At 43.1% G+C, this 23,357-nt stretch overlaps 1 protein-coding gene across 4 annotated transcripts in view; it reads right to left on the reverse strand.

The window, feature by feature from the left end:
• Window positions 1-23,357, reverse strand: part of dysf (dysferlin, limb girdle muscular dystrophy 2B (autosomal recessive)) — a 155,194-nt gene that overhangs the window by 116,514 nt on the left and 15,323 nt on the right. For all 4 annotated transcript variants that reach the window (XM_050067920.1, XM_050067919.1, XM_050067918.1 and 1 more), the window contains exons 2-9: window positions 15,618-15,673; window positions 14,352-14,443; window positions 10,802-10,907; window positions 4,139-4,262; window positions 3,762-4,018; window positions 1,806-1,934; window positions 1,629-1,691; window positions 1,462-1,512 (exon numbers count right to left, since the gene is read on the reverse strand). In XM_050067920.1, coding sequence (XP_049923877.1) covers window positions 1,462-1,512; window positions 1,629-1,691; window positions 1,806-1,934; window positions 3,762-4,018; window positions 4,139-4,262; window positions 10,802-10,907; window positions 14,352-14,443; window positions 15,618-15,673 — 878 coding nt within the window. The remainder of the gene's footprint in view (window positions 1-1,461; window positions 1,513-1,628; window positions 1,692-1,805; window positions 1,935-3,761; window positions 4,019-4,138; window positions 4,263-10,801; window positions 10,908-14,351; window positions 14,444-15,617; window positions 15,674-23,357) is intronic.

The raw sequence follows: 23,357 nt of genomic DNA on the forward strand, positions 1-23,357 counted from the left end.
CCAGCAGGAACCCAGGGCCTGCCGCACCAGGAGGAACCCAGGGCCTGCTGCACCAGAACAAACCCAGGGCCCGCTGCACCAGGAGGAACCCAGGGCCCACCGCACCAGAAGAGACCCAGGGCCCGCTGCACCAGGAAGATCCCAGGGCCCACCGCACCAGGAGGAACCCAGGGCCTGCTGCACCAGGAGGAACCCAGGGCCTGCCGCACCAGAAGAAACCCAGGGCCCGCTGCACCAGGAGGAACCCAGGGTCCACTGCATCAATGTAAGGTCTGTAAAACACTCTGAGGATTTAATTCGCGTACCTAAAAGCACTCAGGGTACTGTTGGCTCTGACATGAAGGTCTGTGTGACCCTCCAAAGATATGCCTCCCCAGACCATCGCTGACCCACCTCCAAACCGATCATGCTGGATGATGTCACAGGCAGCATAACTTTCACCACGGCATCTCCAGACTCTTTCACGCCTGTCACATTTGCTCAGTGTGAACCTGCTCTGATCTGTGAAGAGAACAGGGCGCCAGTGTTGGACCTGCCAATTCGGGTGTTCTTTGGCAAATGATGGAGCTGCACGGTGCTGGGCTGTGAGCACAGGTCCCACTAGAGGACGTGGGGCCCTCATGCCACCCTCATGGAGTCTGTTTCTGACAGTGTGGTCAGAAACATGCACACCAGTAGCCTGCTGGAGGTCATTTTGTAGGGCTCTGGCAGTGCTCCTACTGTTCCTCCTCACACAAAGGAGCAGATACCGGTCCTGTTGCTGGGTTGATGCTCTTCTACGGCCCTGTCCAGCTCTCCTCATGTAACAGCTGGTCTCCTGGTATCTTGTCCGTGCTCCAAGCAAAACTTCTTGCAAACTCACATATGGATATTCTATCCTTGAGGAGCTGGACGACCTGTGCAACCTGATTGGGCTACAGGTACGGCCTCATGCTACCAGTAGTGACGAGGACACTAGCAGAAGACCAAACTAGAGAAGAATCAGGAAGGATAAGGAGAGAGCAACTGTCTGTGGACACCACATGTAAAACCATTCCCTTTTTGGAGGTTGTCTTGCTTTTGTCTCTCCATTGCACCTGTTGTCACTTTGATTTGCACCAAAGCAGCTGAAACTGATTCACAATCACTGGTGCTTCCTAAATGAACAGATTGATATCCCTTTAGTTTAACTGACTTGGTGTTATATTGTGATGATTAAGTGTTCCCTTAGTTTTCTTGAGCAGTATATGTAACAGCGTATCACTGTCACGGAACATTTTACTGCACAATAAGTACTTTTACTTTACATGCTTTAAGTACAATTTGCTGATTTGATTTTTACATGTAGTGGAGTGTTGTCACAGTGTGGTAGTGTACTTTTAATTTAATAAAGGATTTAAATACTTATTCCACCCCTGTCTAGATCCAGCATTAAGTACTTTATCTCTTTGTGTCAGCTGAAACAGATAAGATGACGTTTACCTTGAATTCTCCGATCACAGCATCAGTTCTGAGCGAGCGGGAGTCACACACCTGTCAGGCAGGTAGGGAGGGTTTAACATTTCTTTCAGTAAGCACAATAGTAAAATATCAAACAGTAAAATCAAAGATCCGGTAACAAAATGATGGTTTAAAAAAATCAGACTCACAGTGATGAAGATGGGTTCATCAAACAAATCTGAAGGAGTCTCGAAGAAGTTCAGGAAGAACGTCTGTTGAAAAAGAAACGCTCAACATCTATAAGACATCTCACATTTGAATTCCACACTGACAACAATTATAGTAATTCACTTAAGTAATTTAATCTTTTAGTAGTTCTTGTTTACCTCATCAAAGAACGGGTTGTTGCCCTTTCTGATGCGGGTCCTCCTGGTCTGCCCAGCTACTGTTACCTTGACAACAGGCTTGAGGTTGATGCCCGGCAACTGTCGGCCCTCGATGACCCGCACACGAACCTAGACAGGAAGACGCATCAGCAGTAATGTGCGTTGAGGTAGTTGTTTACTGACATTCAGCATATGAAGCCTTTTGTGTGTTCAGCATCATCATAAACAGACCAGTCAACAAGGTGTTCAAAGGCCAGTCTATGTCATATATTGTCAGCGGTGGAATGTGCATTCACTGACCACTTTATTAGGAACACCTTACTAGTACCAGGGTGGACGCCCTTTTTAATTCTTGGTGGCATAGATTCAACAAGGTGCTGGAAACATTCCTCAGAGACTTTGGTCCATATTGACATGATGACATCACACAGATGCTGCTGATTTGTCGGCTGCACATCCATGATGTGAATCTCCCGTTCCAGCACATCCCAAAGGTGCTCTATTGGACTGAGATCTGGTGACTGTGGAGGCCATTGGAGTACAGTGAACTCATTGTCATATTTGAGATGATGTGAGCTTTGTGACATGGTGCGTTATCCTGCTGGAAGTAGCCATCAGAAGATGGGTACACTGTGGTCATAAAGGGATGGACACGGTCAGCAACAATACTCAGGTAGGCTGTGGTGTTTAAACCATGCTCAGTTGGTACTAAGAAAATCTCCCCCACACCATTACACCACCAGCAGCAGCCTGAAACGTTGATACAAGGCAGGATGGATCCATGACGCCAAATTCTGACCCTACCATCTGAATGTGGCAGCAGAAATCCAGACTCATCAGACCAGGCAACGTTTTTCCAATCTTCTATTGTCCAGTTTTGGTGAGCCCGTGTGAATTGTAGCCTCGGTTTCCTGTTGTTAGCTGACAGGAGTGGCACCTGGTGTGGTCTTCTGCTGCTGTAGCCCATCTGCTTCAAGGTTGGACAAGGTGTTGTTGTTTCAGAGATGGTCTTCTGCAGACCTTGGTTGTAACCAGTGGTTATTTGAGTTACTGTTGCCTTTCTATCATCTTGAACCAGTCTGGCCATTCTCCTCTGACCTCTGACCTCTGGCATCAACTAGGCATTTTGGCTCACTGGATATTTTCTCTTGTTGGGACCATCCTCTGTAAACCCTAGAGATGGCTGTGGTGAAAATCCCAGTACATACTCAGACCAGCCCATCTGGCACCAACAACCACACCACGTTCAAAGTCACTTAAATCACCTTTCTTCCTCATTCTGATGCTCTGTTTGAACTCATTTTCACCATGTCTACATGTTATTGGCTAATTAGCTATTTGTGTTAACAAGCAGTTGAACAGGTGTACCTAATAAAGTGGCTGTTAGTGTGGGTTAGTGCTGTCGATTTGAGGTACTTGTACGTTACTACAAATTAAGATGATGACCTCTTTATCAACTACAACAGTAAAATCCTGCTTTACATTAATGCATGAGTCAGAATCATCTAATGGTGTCAAATATAATAGTGTATCAGTCTAATACTTTACATACACTCACTTACCTGATTATATTTACACACTTTTATTTAAGTATCATTTTCAATGCAGGACTAGTACACATTACAGAGTATTTTACAGTGTGGTATTAGTGTTTTTACTTTAGTAAATGATCTGAATACTTCCTCCATCACTGTGTACCGTCTTGGTTCTTCCCATGGTTTTGTTCTGGCTTTTATTCCTTGTGTAATTTGCCAAAATCACCACAGAGTGGCGCTGTGAGCAAAAGCTGATGATTTAACAACCCTTTTGTCAAGTTTTTAAAAAATGTATTTAAAAAAAAAAAGTTTTTTAATGAAACCTAGCAAAAGAACACTTCTTCCTCAAATAAAACAGTTTGTAGGACTCATTCTGTATTTCTAAAATCCAGGCTCATCCATGGCCCGGCTCTCTACACACCTGTAAGTCCTGTGGTTTATTGGGCAGCGGTTTGGGCTGACTGCTGGCTCCTCTCCTCCGCTTCCTCAGCCCTCCGTGGGTGTTGTAGGATGGTGGTGAGCGTTTAGGTGTCTGGGCGGCGGGGGACTCGTGGCCAGAGGGCCCCTGAGGACCGACGATGACCATGGAGCGTCCGTCGTCGGGACCCTGGTCCTCTGTCGGCTCCAGCATCATCATACTCTCTGTGTCCTCCTCGCCCAGAGTGTCCAGAGAAATCACTGCAGGGGCCGGCAGATGGACAGAAAGTAGTCCCAGTGGTCACATACAGAACAAGCCAATACAATTGAGACCCAGGGTGGGTGAGATATATTAAATATATTAGTGACAGATTGAATTACTTGTGACAGTGTCCAGCTCCACACTGGGGTTGTTATGGGGCAGAGGCTCAGGCTGAGGAGGAGGCTGAAATACTGGAGCCGCTCCTGGAGGAGGGATGTAGGAAACCTGCAGGGTCAGTGTGGCCTGGTGGAGACACAAGGAGCAGAGGGGAGCAAACACGAGATTGAGACAAAGTCACAGTCTCCAAAAAGTCCTGCATGTGAGAAAGAAATGAAGATGAGGATCTCATGTTAAAGGTACTTCTAGGAGCAGCAGCGGTCAACTAAACAAAACTCATCGTATCACTTTTTGTTCAGTTGGGAAATGACGGTTTGTTTTTGTTTGTTATTCTACTGTTTTACCTTGTTTGTTAGCAGAGCTTAATCACTGCAGTCAACTGTCAGTCAGTACGTTTACATCAAGCAGTAGTCGAGCTAAGCTCATAGCTCGGCTAATCAGTCAAGTCGGACTTCTCGTCTTGTCTGAGTATACATGCAGAAGAGAAAATCGAATTTCTGACCAAGTACGTCTGACTCCATGTCCTTTTTAATACAGTGTGTACTGAACTAGTTCCGGTTCATGTTCAGAAACTTTTTTAAATAAACACGTGTTTCACGTTTCCCTACCATCCAGAAACTTCAAAATGTTTAGCTCCTTTAGCTGTTGGAGCATGAATGTAGTTTCCTCGTCCGTCCAGAAGCGCGTCCTCTGCTTCTCGGTCGCCATGGTGTTTGTTTTTCCGGGAGTTATTGCACTGCTGCTACGTCATCTCCTCCTTCCGGGTGAAAGCCCGCGAAAGAAAAAGTGGTGCATGCACAGAACGCTGAGTCGGACTCCAGTCGGACTAAGTGGATACATGCAGCAATAGTTCTATTCTCAATTTAATTATTTAGGTGTGTTAGTCAAGCTATGGATAGTCCAATTTCAATCGCATGCATTTAAAAGTCCAGTTTCAGTCGGACTCAAGAGCCAATAATTCGATTTTCTCAAGCTGCATGTAAACGTGCTGAGTGTTCAATTTTATTTTATTTAACCTTTATTTAACCAGGTAAAAGACCCATTGAGATCGAGATCTCTTTTACAAGGGGGACCTGGCCAAGAGGTCAGCAGCCCACGTCACAATAAATAACAGACAGGCAATAAACAATATGATAGAGCAGCCAATAACTAAGGTCAATGGTTGACATTTAAAGTGCAGCAGTGGAAGTCACAATAACAATTTTAAAAACATAAGCACTGTTCCAAGGTCTTGCAATGTCTGTCAGTCAAGAGAGAGCGAAAGTTCTCCAATGGAATAAGCTCCGACATTTTTAAATCAGACTGGAGGGTATTCCACGCTGATGGGGCAGCAAATCTGAAAGCTCTTTTCCCCTGTTCAGTCCTGACACGGGGGACAATCAGGTGAATGATGTCACCAGAGCGTAAGGCGTAGCGGCTTTTAGTTCTTTGCAGAAGTGTACACAAGTACGTTGGAACTAGGCCAAGAAGAGCTTTATAAATGAGAGTCAACCAGTGTATGTACCGGCGGACACTCAGAGATGGCCATCCAGACTTGGCATAGAGTTCACAGTGATGGGTGAGTCTGCTACAGCCAGTGACAAATCTCAGCGCACAGTGATAGACGGTGTTCAAGGACTGTAGACATTTAGCTGAAGCTGTCATGTACAGAACATCACCATAATCAAGCAGAGGTAAAAAAGTTGCAGAAACAAGATATTTGCGAGCTCGGAGAGAGAAGCAGGATTTGTTTCTATAATAGAAACCAATTTTAATCCTGAGCTTGGTGACCAAACTAACAATATGCACTTTGAATGAAAGCTCATGATCAATAAGAAAACCCAAGTACTTGTAATTTGAGACAAGTTCAATGGGAACACCTCGTGAGGTTAAGATTGAGGGGATGTTCCCTGGTAATTCACCAGATCTAGAAAACACCATCAGTTTGGTTTTTTGTGCATTTAAAACTAATTTAAGATTTTGCAATCGAAATTGAACAACATTAAAAGCAGATTGTAAAAACTCAAGAGCCTGCACAATTGAGGGTGACCAACAATAGATGACAGTGTCATCTGCATAAAAATGGTAAGAGGCATTTGACAGGTTATCACATATTTTGTTTATATAAATAGAAAATAAAATAGGCCCCAAGACTGAACCTTGGGGCACACCTTTAGAGACCTCAGAAAATGACGAGGTGGAACCAGCCATCTGAACACACTGGGTTCTATCAGACAAATAATTGGCAAACCACAAGGCTGTATTTTTAGACAGGCCAATCTGATATAGCATGTTTATCAGTAAACCGTGATCTACTGTGTCAAATGCCTTTGACAAGTCAATGAAAAGTGCAACACAGTATTTCTTGCAATCCAAAGCATAGTTAAAGTCATTCAGAACCTTAAGAGTGGCTGTGACTGTGCTGTGTTGCTTTCTGAAACCAGATTGGAAAGTTGATAAAATATTATTTGCTTCAAGAAAATCTTTGAGCTGATCACTGACCAGTCGTTCGAACACTTTGGAGAGCACACAAAGTTTGGATATCGGACGGTAATTATTTACATCCGAAGGTTCCCCCCCTTTTAACAGGGGAAGAACAAAAGCTGACTTCCAGATTTTTGGAATTTTACTAGTGGTAAAGCTCAAATTAAAAATGTGCGAAAGAGGCTCTGCAATGAAATTTGCAGACAATTTGAGAAAGAACGGTTCCAGTTTGTCAGGACCCGCTGCTTTTTTAGCGTCCAGTTTGGACAAAACTCTCTGCACATCAGAGGCAGACACAGGAGTAAAATAAAAACAATTTGCACTACTATTTGCAACCTGAGCATCCATAATTGAGACAGGCTTAACGAGTTCGGGGTTTACAGTGTCAAATAAATAACCAGCAGAAATAAAGTGATCGTTAAACCAGTTCAACATGTCAGATTTTTCAGTCAGAGTACATGAACCTTTCATCAAAAAATTTGGGAGTTCAGTTGTTGATCCAAGACCAGAACTCTTCACAACTTTCCAAAATTTCTTGGGGTCGTTTAGGTTTTTGGTTGTTTCAGAGAGGTAAAACTCTGACTTGGCCTTCTTAATAAAGGATGTACATTTATTGCGAAGCTGCCTGAAGGAGAGCCAGTCGGCCTCATTTTTAGTTTTTCTTGCCTTGGCCCAGGCAGTATCTCTTGTCTTAAGCAAATGACCAATTTCTGGACAGAACCAGGGGTTATTTCGTCCCTTAACACGAAATTTGCGTAGGGGTGCATGTTTATCAATTAATCTCAGAAATTCATCATAGAAGTATTTCCAAGCAAGTTCAACGTCATCAAAGAGCGAAACTCTGCTCCAATCAAAAACTGACAAATCATGGTAAAAAGCTTGCTCATAAAAGTGTTTAAAATCTCTTTTCAGCAGAAGCTGTGGCTTAGTTTTTGGGAGCTTGGCATTTCTCACAGTAGCAATAGCACAGTGGTCACTTAAATCATTCGCAAAAATACCTACTCCAGTGTACTTGTGGGGAACATTAGTTATGATTAAGTCAATTAATGATGATCTGGTAGGCTGTTTTGCATTAGGGCGGGTTGGACTATGAATTAGCTGGGCAAGATTAAATGAGTCACAAACAGATTTCAAGCTATTTGATGCGGATGTCAGCCAATCAAGGTTTAGATCTCCAACCAAAACACAATCCTTCACTACATCACACAGTGTCAGATTATTTTTTTCACTTCTATCAGATGTTAATTAAAAAAAAAAATGACTAAAGGGGAAGATAAGAAATGAGATGAAAGGCTTGAAATTGTATAAAACAAATGTGGATATCCTCAGCATTAGTTCTCGTGCAGCAGCAGTGTACTGTAAGAGTGTGTGGATCAGTAAAAGGTGTAGTCTTCTGCAGTTTCCTTTCACAGGAAAAAGCAACTTAAGTGACAAGCTGTAATGTTTCTATAAACAAAGATACTACAGTCTGTGTGTGCAGCGATCACGTTATCTGATTCTGCTTAACGAGGTTATACGCACTTTCAGGAACTCCTCACTGTACATAACTGTTGATTTTACCTTTAAAAATACATTTTCAGAATCTTTAAATTGTTTATTACACTTTAAAAAGGCATTATATTTAAGCGACAGGGCAAAACCTTATCGCGATTTCTTTCAGGCAAGATTACGATCGATTCTGTCATGTTGGTTCATATTTGATTTTTCTTTACTTTATGAATGACAAACCACCCTGTACACCACGCACGCATTGTACTATCTGTAGGGTAAACACAGGCTGTTTCATGACCGTGTGTGTGTGTGTGTGTGTGTGTGTGTGTGTGTGTGTGTGTCTGTGTGACATCAATCAGATCCACTCTGACACTGAGAGGAAGACTTTGTTTTTGGTTCAGGAAACGAGGATGGGAAACAAAACGCTGTTTCATCTGCTGCTAGACAACAGAAGATGACTATAGGTGTGACCCACCCAGGTGTGTGTGTTTGTGTCTGTACTTCTGTCTATGTGAGGACCAATTAAAATTTTAGCTTGTGTGAGGACATTTTTGGAAAGTGAGAACATTTTTTTTTTTTTTTTCTAACATCTTCAGAAGGGGCGGTTTATATGTGGTTAGCATTGTTGCCCCTCAGCAAGAGGGTTCCCGGTTTGAATCCAAGTTGGGGGGTTCAAACACCAGGTGGGGGAGCCTTTCTGTGCAGAGTTTGCATGTTCTCCCCATGTCGGCGTGGGTTTTCTCTGGGTGTGCCGGCTTCCTCCCACAGTCCAAAAACATGCAGGTTAATTGGTGACTCTAAATTGTCCGTAGGTGTGAATGTGAGCGTGAATGGTTGTCTGTCTCTGTAGCCCTTTTTAAACAGGAATTGTGCAAATTTGCAGGAAAGCCCAATCAGTCTTCTTTCAGCATTGGCAGTATAAAAACAAAATCGGGGAGTGCAGCAAAATGCCGCCTACCTACTTTTGTTCATACAGAATGTGTCTTTCTCGGGGCAATGGGTGGCGTGAGCAAGTAACAACACGTGTAGCTCAGCGTGTGACATAAACAGTAACGTGGGAGGGAAGCCGCGGCTGGTCAGTCCTTTGGTGATTCTCTCATAAGTCGGCCTGTTCTTCACCGTCCCCGTCATCTGACGGTTAATGGCCTCTTCGTTTGCGAGGGCAAGGAGGGCGCACAATTCCTTGTCTCCCCAGTTGCTCATCTTTACAGTGTCTGTCAGGTTTGTGTTTCCCTCTTGCTACTAGCTGCTCGCTAATTCCTGCTATCAGCTGTTTCCTGTTTATCCACCGCCAGTGGGCCCAACATTCGCAGAAAATCTTATGTGTAAGCCCTGTGATAGTCTGGCGACCTGTCCAGGGTGTGACCCGCCTCTTGCCCAGTGTCAGCTGGGATAGGCTCCAGCCCTGAGTCCTGAATTTAATTCTCTTGAATTGCAGCAGCATTAATTAACCTGCCTCCAACAAGTACTTTTCTAGAATCAAGTGGGTTTTTTTCTTGTGACAATCTGAGCTGGGGGTGGGAATCTCCAGGCATCTCATGTTTCTATTCGATTACGATTCAGAGGGCAATGATTCAATGATAATTCGATTATTGGTGCATCCCAATTTTTATTTCTATACATGATTTATCTTACTTACTGTGTGACCACTTGCTACTTTTAAAACACAGCATACTGTATTTGTAGTGATCCATAATCAGATTAACAAGTGAGTTTACTTGCTTACAGTGCAGCTCTTGTACAGGTCCCTTTTCTCTTCAACATTATGACCAAAATGCCTCCAAACCCGAGCTTTTAATACTGTACTATTACTATAATATTTCACTAAATATAGTATGAAATTCCTACATGGTACTGAATAGTAAATATCTGCAGCCTTTGTATTTTAAAGTTAGCTCTATTAATTAATTCATTTGAAAGCAGCTTATGTGTACTGCCTGTACCAGAATAGGAAAATAAGGGGGAGGCAAAGTGCACTGCTGTTTTGATGACGTTATGTCTCCAGCAGTTGATAGCAGCCTCCAGGAAAAGCCAATGCGCTGAGTGGACTAGGCACATTGCTTATGTCACTTCTGATCATTGCTCTGCTCCATTAACGTTTGTCTCTGGGTGACAACAGAAGAAAGTAAACACAATATACTTTACAGTATTCTCTCAACTGTAATTATTTAGACATTAAATTAAAACAATCTCATAACTGCTGCCTTTTGTCAAGATGAATTACACGTTAATTCTAACAATACCACATTGTAGGCTGTCCGGGTGCTTCACTGTTCTCGTGGTTGAGTTCTGCCTCTTTCATTCTGTCAACATCTCGTTATTAACAAGCATTTAGATCAATGCAGAATCACTCACATCTGCATGGCAACTCATTAAGAATCTCTATTCTTCTCAAAATACGAAAATAAGGTAAACAAACTGCAGTGGAAACAGGTTGGATAATCCCCAAACAGTTCCAAGTGAGACTGCATGAATTATTTTGCAACAGAAGTAGAACTATCTCCAATATTAATCAGAGCCAAGATAAAAAGAAAGAGGCAGAAGGGTTTGGTTGTTATTCTGCTCTGACTCAGGAAAGTCTTCCTCTATTTTAAGATCCAGACAGGAAACTCCGAATGATTTACGATTTGTCATTCCTTCATGATACAATGAGACTATAAGTTAATCTGTCTGTGTTGAGTGTGTGTGTGTGCGTGTGTGCATGTGCTCACCCCTGTGTTGTTTCTTTTGGTGTCCAGCAGGGAGATGGTGAAGGTGGCGGCCAAGTTGGGAGAGTTGAGCACGTCTCTGAGAGCAAGCCGGGTTTCCCCAAGAAACCTAAACACACATACATGCACACTTAAACACACTTAAAATGTCTTTAAAAGTATTGTATTTAGTACGTGAGTACCCTGAGTACTCTGTCTTAAGTAAAATGTATCCATGTAGCAACATTTAAGTAGTACTATTAATGTTGGGGTCTGGACATATGGACGTAGAAAATCCTATTTCTCTATAACAATTATTGGGTCAAATGAGCAACATACGCATTAGGAAAGTTGTATTAGAACATGCATAGCATATATACATCCATCCATTTTCAGCCGCTTATCTGGGACGAGGTTGCAGGGGCAGCAGGCCAAGCAGAGTACTCCAGACGTTCCTCTTCCCAACAATGCTTTCCAGCTCCTCCTGGGGACCCCAAGATGTTCCAAGGCCAGATGAGATATGTAATCCCTCCAGCGTGTTCTGGGTCTGCTACCAGTTGCCTAGAACACCTCCAACAGGAGGCGCCCAGGAGGCATCCTGATCAGATACCCGAACCACGTTAACTGACTCCTTTCAACATGATGGAGTAGCAGCTCTACTCCGAGCTCCCTCTGGATGTCTGAGCTCCTCACCCCATAAGATGCGGACACACCAAACCGACATCAAAGGGGCGACGAAAGCCAACTGTTGCGTCGTCTACGTCGCCTCACGTCACCCTGTGTCAGTTGCATTTGAACACACTACACAGACTACAGCCGATGGCCAAGTAGCACGTACGTTCTGCGCCTGCATGACGCAAAAAGGGAAACCAGCAGTCCGAGGAATGCATGAGATAAACAAAGTAGCGGAGTCCTGTCAGCTGAGGGGTTTCCTATCTGTGCAGCCAAGCACCGCAGCACCTCCAAGGACTATTACATCCGGTGTTTCCTCCGCAGGCTCCACTTCACTCAGCTGCCTGATAAGCCCGCTGCTTCTTCCCACTTTAACCTGAATAACAAATCAGGGCTTGGTGCTCCAATTGGATCCAAACGGAGAGCCGGGGCTAGCTCAGAGACTAGCAGAGGCTAACTGGCTGTGCTTCCCTCCGGTCATGCTGCGGCTAACACTCCGCTAGCCGCTCCCAGCTAGCCCAGGTTTGTTATTCAGGTTAAAGTGGGAAGAAGCAGCAGATCTGTCGGGCAGCTGAGTGAAGTGGAGCCTGAGGAGGAAGCATCTGTTAGCCCCGGTTTCACTACAGGCAGATTCACTCGCTACAGGGGCAAGGAAATAAAACCTGAACAGCCAATCAGAGTGATCTCTCTCACCGACTAGCCCCGCTGCCGATTCAACATGCTCAATTGTCCGAAAAGCCGCCAATGCCAAAGTGCCGATGGTGCGGGACACACTGCAAAAACTAGGGCGACAGACGCTCACCAACGGCCCCACTTTGGTGGACGGCCGACCGTCGACTTGGTGTGTCAGGGCCTTAAAGCTGAGCCCAGACACCCCACTGAGGAAACTCATTTCGGCCACTTGTATCCGCAATCTCATTCTTTCGGTCACTACCCAGAGCTCATGACCATAGGTGAGAGTTGGGACGTAGATGGACCGGTAAATTTAAAGCTTTGCTGGGTATATATACTTATGCATGTATATTTATATATGATTTATACTGTGGATTACATTACACTGCATTTAGCTGATAGCCAAAAGCGAGACTTATACTTCCACACGAATCGACGTCATACCTAAAGCCTGACATGCACTTCCCCAGACATGTAATTACACGTCACAGCGACACAAACCTCCTGTCTGCTTTGTAAGCTGAAACCATTTCCCTCAGTGGAAACAAAGCTTTTATTTACTTTAATTTCACAGATAAGAAACAATAAATTATGAAGACAGTAAAGCCTCCACTAAATAGCATTTTAAGTCTTGTGTGTGATTTATCCTGGCTTCATATGAGCAGAGGAAATCTCTGCTAGTCGCTAGGCTAATTTATACAATGTAAAATGCCGTAGGCTTGTGCTAATAACGTAAGCATGTTGTATTTGTTTGGAAAACGTGTTTAGTATAAGACAGTTGTTTTGTCAGTGAACCTTGTGAGCTGTAATGGAGCCAAATTATGTAACATTACCTTTGTTAAATGTTGCTGTTGTCCCTGGTTTTATATGAGAAGAGGGAAAGTCTGCTAGCTGCTAGGCTAATTTATACAATGTAAAATGCCGTAGGCTTGTGCTAATAACGTAAGCATGTTGTATTTGTTTGGAAAACGTGTTTAGTATAAGAAAGTTGTTTTGTCAGTGAACCTTGTGAGTTGTAATGGAGCCAAATTATGTAACGTTACCTTTGTTAAATGTTGCTGTTGTCCCTAAAAACTCATCATATAGATATTTTTAATGTAAGTAAACATACAATTTTTTTAAAAATCTTACTTCGTTTATGTTATAAACCTAAATCTTCATATGTCAAGAGGAAGTAGGTATGCGATAATAATATATCGCCGTATTGATGACAAATATGGCAACATCACTCTTGGTAGGGAACTGCCCATTGGTTCGACAGCCCATTGGTTCGACATCCCATTGTTCCGACCATATTAAACTCATTGTTCCGAAGTCCGTTCCGAAATCATCATGATGCCCTGTGGTTAAGGTTTAGTTAGGTTTAGGCACAAAAACCACTTGGTTAGGGTCAGGAAAAGATCATGGTGTGGGTTAAAATGAAAAAGAAAGTGACAAACACGTAAGCCGTGAGCCTGCTCCGCCTCAAGCCAGTCGCGGCGCACCATGCGCCCGCCGCGAGCCGTTCAGCACCGCGGACAGTCGGACTAATGGGATGTCGAACCAATGGGCTGTCGAACCAATGACATGGACCCTCTTGGTATACGGGTATATATGTCATACATTTCTGTATGGGGTGCATAAGAATTTTTGATAGAGACATAAGAGGCTGTTAATACCAAGATGGCACCAATATGTACAATTTTTCTTAATCTTAAATTCATGTTTGAGCTGCAAACATGCAGTAAAATTGAACTTTTAGCACAGCAAGCCAAACCGAAGAGGTCACACTGTGGTCCAAATGTCCCCTGAGAAGTGGATGAATGGTCACTAAATTAATCAACACAACATCTGGTGAATGGGTGGAAATATGAGTGAATAAATACTCGATGACCACAATGAGAGGATGACCTGATTCTTTCATGCCTGCCCCCTACCCCCTGAAGGAACTCCAACATGCTTTACATCTTGATGAAGCGGAACGCTCTAAAAATAACCATCTGATGGGGTGTTTTCATAAAACAAACAAGTCTGGACCGTGAGCCACACCCCTGTCTGTGCCCTGGTCCGATCTGACCATCATATCACAGTCACACGATCATACAGTTCTTATCTAAATTCCTGCACTCAGCTATGAGAGGGATTTGCCAGATGCACACATTTACACACACACACACACACACACACACACACACACACACACACACACACACACACACACACACACACACACACACACAGCAGTCAGTACCTGTTTCGCCCCATCTTCTCATGGTCTTTGACGACACAGTGCAGCTCTGCTCCAGAGTCCAGAGGGATCCCCTTCAGGTCCCATTCAAATCCCTGAGAGAGAGACAACGTTAGAAGACGATTAAAAAAAGCATGAAAATGGGATCTTATGAGGAGACACTGTGACAAATAAAACGTGTTTTCCAGGTAACAAACTGAGACAAAGCCATCAGAAAGGGTCTTAAGGCCACACATGGCAGCTGTGATTTTGCTAACTCAAAGAGGTTTTGCATCCAACTGTTAACTTGTAATTCATCTTTGCAAAACATAGTGGTTTTAAGCAATTTAATGTCTGAATAATCAAATTCGCGAGGCAAATGTGAAGTTTATTGTAAATACTTTCTACACCATCATCCAGAGATTAACGTTAACGGAGGAGAGCAGCGAGCAACAGTAAACGAGGCCGGCTGACCAACACACACTGCAGTATTGAACAGCTTAAACCAGATGAAGAAAATGAGTCCATGCTCAGTCTGTTCCACCTCAAAAACCCTGCACACACCCCACTCGCAGAGATAATGTGCAGAGGAGAAGCTGGCAACATGGCAGAGCACCCCACCTCCCCGTCATTTTGTTATTCTCATACAGGCAGGAGACTGTAAATTGCTTCAATTAATGCAGTCATCTTATTAAAATGAAAAGGCTGTGGACCATTTATTATTCAACAGTACGAGAATTGCATAATTTCTGGACACTATGGCATAAATATCCCACAATGGATTAGCAACTGTAGATGCATACTATCCGGCTGGTTTAAAAGCTCGGATATGGAAGTATTTTGGCTGCAAGGTTGAAAGCAAAAGGACCTGGACAAAGGCCACTTTAATTTGCTCATATCATCGTCTGTCTGTGCTTTAAAACTCAAAAGAAGCAAGTAGTAGTAATAAATCATGTAGAAATCAAAAATTACGACGCAGCGTGATGCATTACGAATTGTTTTATCGTGAAATCGTTGCCCTCGTTATCGCAATCGAACCGTGAGGTGCCTGGAGATTCCCACCCCTAACTGTTTGTGAGCTCAGCCATCTCTGGTGTGCTTTTCTGCTGTAAATCCATCACTTCCTGTTTGTGGAAAGATTTTTAGCTCCCAGAATTTCCATTCAACAGTTTAAGCTGACAAGATGAGGACATTTCATGGTATTTGGACAAGTACAGTTAAGGTGCTGCCAGAAACCCTCAGAGATCACTGAAGCCACATAATGAATGTGAGGTTGTGCAAAGGGCGTACCTCGTTCCAAACAGGGTTGGGGTTGTTCTTGATGACCTTCGTCTTCTTCTTAGACCCTGTAGAAAATGGAGAAACAGTGTTTAGCCTTGAGCCAGTGTCAAACTTTGAGTTGACTAAATCTCAGCAAACTGTTCGACAGCTAACGAGCCAGGAAGTTAGTTACAGTAACTATCTCTTAATGCCTCATTTTATTTGCTGCATATTCTTTTGGCAAGTTTGCAAGCAAGTCCGAACATGTCATTGTTAGCTAAGATGCCAATGAGATGTTCTAGCACAGTTAAGGCTAGTCTCGCTCACCAGACCTTTCTCAAGAAAAGAAAGGTCTGGTTGGGCCGACTCTCACTTTAAGATTGGAGAAAAAAACGCCCCGGCTGCTTGTATTTCTTTCAACCAATCACAATCGTTCTGGGCGGTGCCACAGCAACGGTGCGCTTGCAAAAATATTGCCGGGGGAAACAGTTTTTGGTGTAACACGCCCACAAAAATATCGCCTACAGGACGCGAACCATGGCAGAAAAATGGCTACATCCCCGCAAGATCAAACACCGCAAAAGTTAGTAAAGGACGTGTTGAAAACTGCTACACAACCGGAGGTGGTAGGGCGGGACTTCAGCGGGTGGCTCGTTCCGCCCAATGAGAGGCTGATCTATGCAGTGAACTTCCGCCCACTCTAAGTGTCTTAATATGGGAGCTAACCTGTTTTTGTGTGTGTGTGTGTGTGTGTGTGTGTGTGTGTGTATGGGTCTGTTATCTTTCCGTGGTTTCCTGTGACATGGAGTTCTGAGCTCTGATTTCCTGTCTGTTGGGCACTCTGACAGAAAATGGGACGTAAGACAGAGTAATAAACCATCAGGATTCACCATTAGCTACTTAAGAACTCTTATCTCACACACACACACGCACGCACACACACACACACACACACACACACACACACAAATAAGAATGCGATGTAAATAACCACACTAGGGACAACTATCATCATTTCCATTTGGTTTTTGTCAACAAAGAGGAACAGGAGCAGACACACAGAGATTGAGATGTTCTTTCCTGATGAAAGGACACAGAGACAAAGACTATTGTCTGATGTCAGAAGCTGCTCATTAATTTCCAGGGAATGACCACAGGATAAAGCCTGGAATAGATAAACAACTCTACCACCGTCAACATGCTCACATGGCGCTAACATGCTGGTGTGTAGTAGGTATAAAGTTGAGTATTTTTACCATCTGAACTGAGCGTGTTAGTATCTGAATTACGAAACAGTCATTAGCGCCCAAAACCGCCCAAATTTCCAAAGCCCCATTAGTTCGAAAAATGTCCCATTGGACCAAAAGCCCATTTCTTCAACGGCCCATTAGTTTGTTTCCCAGTGGTGTCTGGGCCAGCCATTCCAAGGGTTTAATCGACCCTTCCTGGTGTTTCTCTGTGGCGTTTGAGCCATCGATCCCAGGTGTTTTTGCCAACACTTTCTGTCATTTCTCTGTGGCGTCTTAGCCACCGACCCTGGGTGTTTTTACTGAATCATCCCAGTGCTTCTCAGTGGCATCTGAGCCACCAATCCCAGGTGTTTTTACCATCCCCGAGGGTGATTGCGGTTTTGTCATTGCACAAGTGAAAGAATCAGTTTAACTCACATTTACTTTAAAAACAAAAACACACTAAATCTAGTGAGCCATGAGCGGTACACAAAAATGATGCACTGCTTCCGCTGATCCATACGTGTGTTGATTAATGAAAACTTTGTCTAAAACACCACATTTGGAAACACAATTGATGGCCATGCTTATTCTCAATGTGCACACACACACAAATTCTTTCTCTCCATACACACACCCATGGTTGTTTGCTTTCCTGTTTTCCCCACAGCCATCACCCAGTGTGACAACACACACAGACGCACACCAATTTACAAGTATGTTCTTACACAAATACACGCACACAAATACCTACGTAAGTGTACCTCCGTTCTTGGAAGATATCTTAAGGAACACCTCCACCCTTCCACTGAGGGGTCAAGAGGGTTAAGGAACACCTCCACCCTTCCACTGAGGGGTCAAGAGGGTACATTATAATTGTGTGTGTGTGTGTGTGTGTGTGTCTGAGCCACCATCTCAGAGACAGGAAGTGGCACAGCATTAACTTCCTGGTTGGTTCAGCTTGGCACAGTTTCTGTCATGAGCCAAGAATAGACCAAGCTGTGACCCACAGTGCTGTGAAATACGTACTGGGAAGCTAAGTTTAGACATGGACTGTGTGTGTGTGTGTGTGTGTGTGTGTGTGTGTGTGTGTGTGTGTTTGTGTGCTTGGCTTTTTATACAACCCAATAGACAGGACAAATGTTGGCCAGAAATGTCCCAAACAAATAGTTGGAACAATCCAGAATGTTAGTTAGAAAAAAAAACACCGTCTTCTGTTGCTGCAAAAATGGCTGGTTATGTCCCAAATGCTCTGTAAAAAACACTCTTTTGTCCCGACAAACACGACAACGCTTGTTAAGAACACTTGCTTTGTCCCAAAGTCTTGTTAAAAAACTGCTGTTACTGCTACAAACACGGCTGGAAATGTCCAGAGTGCTAGTTAAAAAATACCTGCTTTTGTTGCTGCGAATATGGCTGATGATATCCCAAACGCTCTGTAAAAAAAAAGACTTGCTCTTGTCACTACAAATAAGTCTAAAAATGACCCTGATGCTCGTTAAAAAATATTTGCTTTCGTCACTACAAACACAGCTGGAAATGTTCGGAACACTTCTTAAAAAAACCTGCTTTTGTCACCACGAACATGGCCAGAAATGACCCAAACAGACATGGTTGTAAATATTCAGAATGCTAGTTAAAAAACACCTGCTTTTGTTGCTGGAAATATCCCAAACGCTGAGTAAAAAAAAACAAAAAAAAAACCGCTAGAAATATGGCTGGAAATGTCCCTAATGCTTGTTAAAAGCACTTGCTTTGTCCCAGACTCTCATAAAAAACATCTGGTTTTGTCGCTATAAACAAGACTGGTAATATCCCAAACGCTACCACCACAGTAGGGTTGCCACCACCAAAAACATGGCCAGAGATGACCCGAATAAACATTTGAGGAAATGTCCATAATGCTAGTTAAAAAACACCTGCTTTTGTTGCTGCAAACACAGCTGGTAATATCCAAAACGCCAGTTAAAACACTTGCTTTTGTCACTACAAACAAAGGTGGAAATGTCCTGAATGCTAGTTAAAAAACACCTGCTTTTGTTGCTACATACATGGCTGTAAATGTCCAAAACCACAATTTAAAAAACACACTTTTGTCACTACAAACACGGCTGTATATGTCTCAAACTATCGTTAAACCACATGTTTTTGTCTCTACAAACATGACTGGATATTTGAGGATTGCAGATTGTAATCAGCTGAAACTTCTCTCGACCAGAGTTCCTTCACTAGCTATGTTTCCATCCAAAAGTGATTCCAATCATTGGGAAATGCGCATTAAAAGAAATACGAATCGTGTGTGTTTCCATTAAATGTACAGACTTTGGTGAAAACTACGAACTCGCGCGAATTTTCCGCAGAACCGTGAACAAAACAAGTCTCGCATTCTTCTTTTTCTACGTTTTCTGGCGGTTGGCAGCCAGCTTGTAGATGCATTACCGCCTTCCCGATATCACCATGGAGAGAGGTGCGCTATGTCAGACTTAATTCGAACATGACTGTTTCCATCCCCCGTTTTGCGAATCAACATTTTTTCGAATCAACCAAAACCCGGCAAAAACTAGCGTATTTTGGTTTGTGCGAATCAGGGGATTTTAATTCGAATTTTGGCGTTTCCATCATAATTTTCCGATGTGATACTTCTAGATGCGCATCTAAACAGGCTGATGGAAACATGGCTAGTGTTCGTATTTGTCCACAGAGGTCTTTTTCTCTCCAAAACAAATTAACCTGGTAATTTAAACCAGTAAAAACACTGAATAAAGCAGTTTCACGTTAAAACAACTTGTGTTATTTCAACGCGCTTATTGCAGAATGGCCCCATCTAGAGCAAGTGTTTAGTTTGTCCATTCTGGGCTACTGTAGAAGCATGGTGGTGCAACATGGTGATCTCCATCGATGAGACCCGCTCCCTATGTAGATATAAACGACTCATTCTAACTGCCAAAATACTGGGACACGGTCATAGCACGACACGTCTGCCACTACATGCCCACAGGAGAGCACATCCATTATGATCAACTGAAGCTGCAACACTGCCCACGAAAGCCGTGCTTGTCCACATTGGCGCCAGGCTGCTCACCATTATTTTTACCACATTAGTAAGGAACTAATCAGAGACTGCAGAGTATGAATGTGTGTTCAGGCTATAATTAGCACAGGACCGGGATGAAGTAGCAGGGTTGCCAGTTTTTATTTCTGGTTTTGACAGAGAATAACACTTATTGTTCCAAAAACAACACTTTGGACGGAAATCCTGCCCTCAGCACACAAACACAAGCACATGTTCTCACATTTAATCACATACACACATGCTGCATGACCTACACCTGCAGACACATGGCCACAAACCTGAGGTAAGAATATAACAATCATGACATCTCTTCCATTGTGTGCACCACCCTGCTCATCAATGTCAAACGATCTCGATATTACTGATGCCCCTTCCCTGAAATAAACCACTGCAATAAGGCAAAACCAGATCGCGCTTTGCATCTAAGAAGGAATCTGCTGCTGAAAATATGAGACACAAGTGCTTTTAAAGTTAACTGGAGTTTCATTCAGTCATTTTCCGTAACCGCTTATCCTGTTGGGTGTCGCCGGGGGGGGGCTGGAGCCTACGCCAGCTGTCGTTGAGCAAGAGGCAGGTGCACCCGGGACAGGTTGCCAGACTATCGCAGGGCACATTCATACCTACAGGCAATTTAGAGTCACCAGCTGTGGACTTAGTATACATACCCGGAGAAAACCCAGGGAGAACATGCAAACTCCACATAGAAGGATTCAAATCCCCCACCCCGGGTTTGAACCAGGAGCCATGACAGAAGTACTAAAACCTTGTACTTTGGTACCAAATACAAGTAAAAATTCTAAATTTTACTCAACAGTAGCAAATGTCAATCCCAACCTGCGTATTCAATTCAACCAGGATTCACTACCAGTGAAACTGTAGGATCTGTATTTGACTTTTGATAGAAACTTGAGTAAAATCTTTATTATTTTACAAACTTATTTACGCAAAATTTCAGTTGGAACACAAACACACACCTTCTCTCTCTGCCTTTCTCCTTTGTCCTCTCTCCTCCCAAAGCTTCCTTTCTTTTTTATAACCATGTGTAGTTTCTATAAATGGACATGGTATCTGTTTTCTGGAGGGGAGGAAACTCACTCTCGCTCTCTCACTCTCTGTCTGCTCCAAATTCCTTATGTTGTTGCTACCCAGAAACACTTAAGAGTTCATTACCCTCCCACTAGACTAACAATACTGCCAGGAACAATAAAAAATGAACCAGATTTCATGGTAATCTTTGGACCACCTTAAACATTAAATCCCTGCAGGCGGTGTTTGATTTCAAATACAATTTACATGTTTAAAGTCAATTAAATTTGTGCCTCCTGGTCCTCACAAGTATAAAAGTTCTAGCATGTGTGCAGTGGTGAGGGCTGACGAAACTTTAGTGGACCAGAAAGGTCATTAGTCGACAAGATTTCATTGCTCGCTTAGTCGCAGGGGGGAAAAAAAAACGTGAAACTCTGGAGGAGCTGCTCCTTGTCAGAATAAATCAAACCTATATGACTGGACCATGTTGGAATTTAATTTGAAAGGACAGACACAGGAAGTGACCATGCTCAGCAGTCAGACAGGAGTCATGTTAGAAACCAGTCACAGCAGACAGATATCTTTCCCTTCTTCTGTAAATATTCAATCTGATGAATACAGTAGCGCAGGACTACTCAGAGTTTTACATCTGTCCACAGACGATAGGCCTACACTAGTGCCCGGAGCATGACCTCACGTTTCCAGGCAATTAAAGATGCAGCATGTGTACAGCCTCTAATTTCCAGGGCTGGTACCTGCGGTTATTCCACAGGCTAGTTAATAACATGTCGGGCAGGAAATCCAAAGTGTGGGATCATTTTGAGAAGGTGAAGGACGAACCCAAGGTGATATGTAAACTCATCTTCATTGGTCGACTACAAACATGACGTATCATCTGAAACATGGAAGTAGCTACATGCCCATTAGCCCACAGCGTCATTAACAGGCGGCTCGCTCAGTGTGTGACGTGCACTTGTAGATAAAATATAGGCCTATATTAATGAAGGTTCATTAGTACGGTTTTGTATTTCTCTGTAATGTAGCACAGTGTTAACAATGTTACTGATACTATTCTTTCTCACACCTTCAACTCAAACCACCAAAATATATCATTTAATCATTACATTAATATCATAAACATGTGGGTGACTAGTCGACTAATGGCCCTAAATGACGACTATTGGTCGACTAGCAAAATTCTCAGTCAGGGGCAGTCCTACTTGAGAGTCCCATTAGACTATGGACTATAAGTACATTTACTCAAGTATTGTACCTAATTAAAATTTGGAGATAGTTGCACTAAAGTATTCACATTTAAGACTGTCCTCCTCCCAAAACATGACACCATAGGACATATATACAGCAGCTTATTACCATTCATATTCACAATTATTGTTAGGTGGTGAGAAATGAACAGGACTCTGCCTCAAACACTGTATCCAGTTCTCTTTATCCATGGGACAATGGGTCAAACAAACACAGGTCTTTAACACAGGAGACTGTAGCTATGTTTCCATCCAAAAGTGATTCGAATCATTGGGAAATGCGCATTAAAAGAAATAAGAATCCTGTGTGTTTCCATTAAATGTACAGACTTTGGTGAAAACTACAAACTTGCGCGAGTTTTCCGCAGAACCGGAAACAAAACAAGTCTTGCATTCTTCTTCTTCTACGTTTTCTGGCGGTTGGCAACCAGCTTTTAAATGCATTACCGCCTTCCCGACCTGGAGTGTGGATATCACCATGGAGAGAGGTGCGCTACGTCAGACTTAATTCGAACATAACTGTTTCCATCCCCCGTTTTGCTAATCAACATTTTTTCCAATCAACCAAAACCCGGCTAAAGTGAGCGTATTTTAGTTTGTGCGAATCAGGGGATTTTAATTCGAATTTTGGCGTTTCCATCATAATTTTCAGATGCAATACTTCTAGATGTACATCTAAACAGGCTGATGGAAACATGGCTTGTTTGTGTCACATGGGCAACCAAAAGTCAAAGCCGAGTTATTTTAGCCTACGTATGTCACATGACGTACTTTGACAAAAGCTACTTATGAAGCAGCCTGCTTTTATTTAACACTTTACTTACAGAGATTCTTCTTTTTATCAGACAAGCCATTACCATGAAATATAATCTCGAGGTACAAATATGGCGGCTACAGAAATATGTTTTCTGAAAGTTAAAGGGGGTCACGGGTAAATGACAGCATGATGAACAGTTAGCCCGCAATTAGCTAGTTAGCTAACAGCTAACAAATTAAAACAGACAATTTTAGCCTACCTACTCCTCTGAAGGTAAAATCCACTCTGACAACCTCATCATAATCCAATAAATGTTCGTCCTGTTCCAGCTGTGGTGGAAAAGATAGCTAACCCGAGTTAGCCGCTACAACTGCCACTGCTACTGCTGCTCTGCTAACAGCAGGCTTGCCAGGTTTTACC

The sequence above is a fragment of the Epinephelus moara genome, chromosome 17, assembly GCF_006386435.1.
Source record: "Epinephelus moara isolate mb chromosome 17, YSFRI_EMoa_1.0, whole genome shotgun sequence".
Lineage (NCBI taxonomy): Eukaryota > Metazoa > Chordata > Actinopteri > Perciformes > Serranidae > Epinephelus > Epinephelus moara.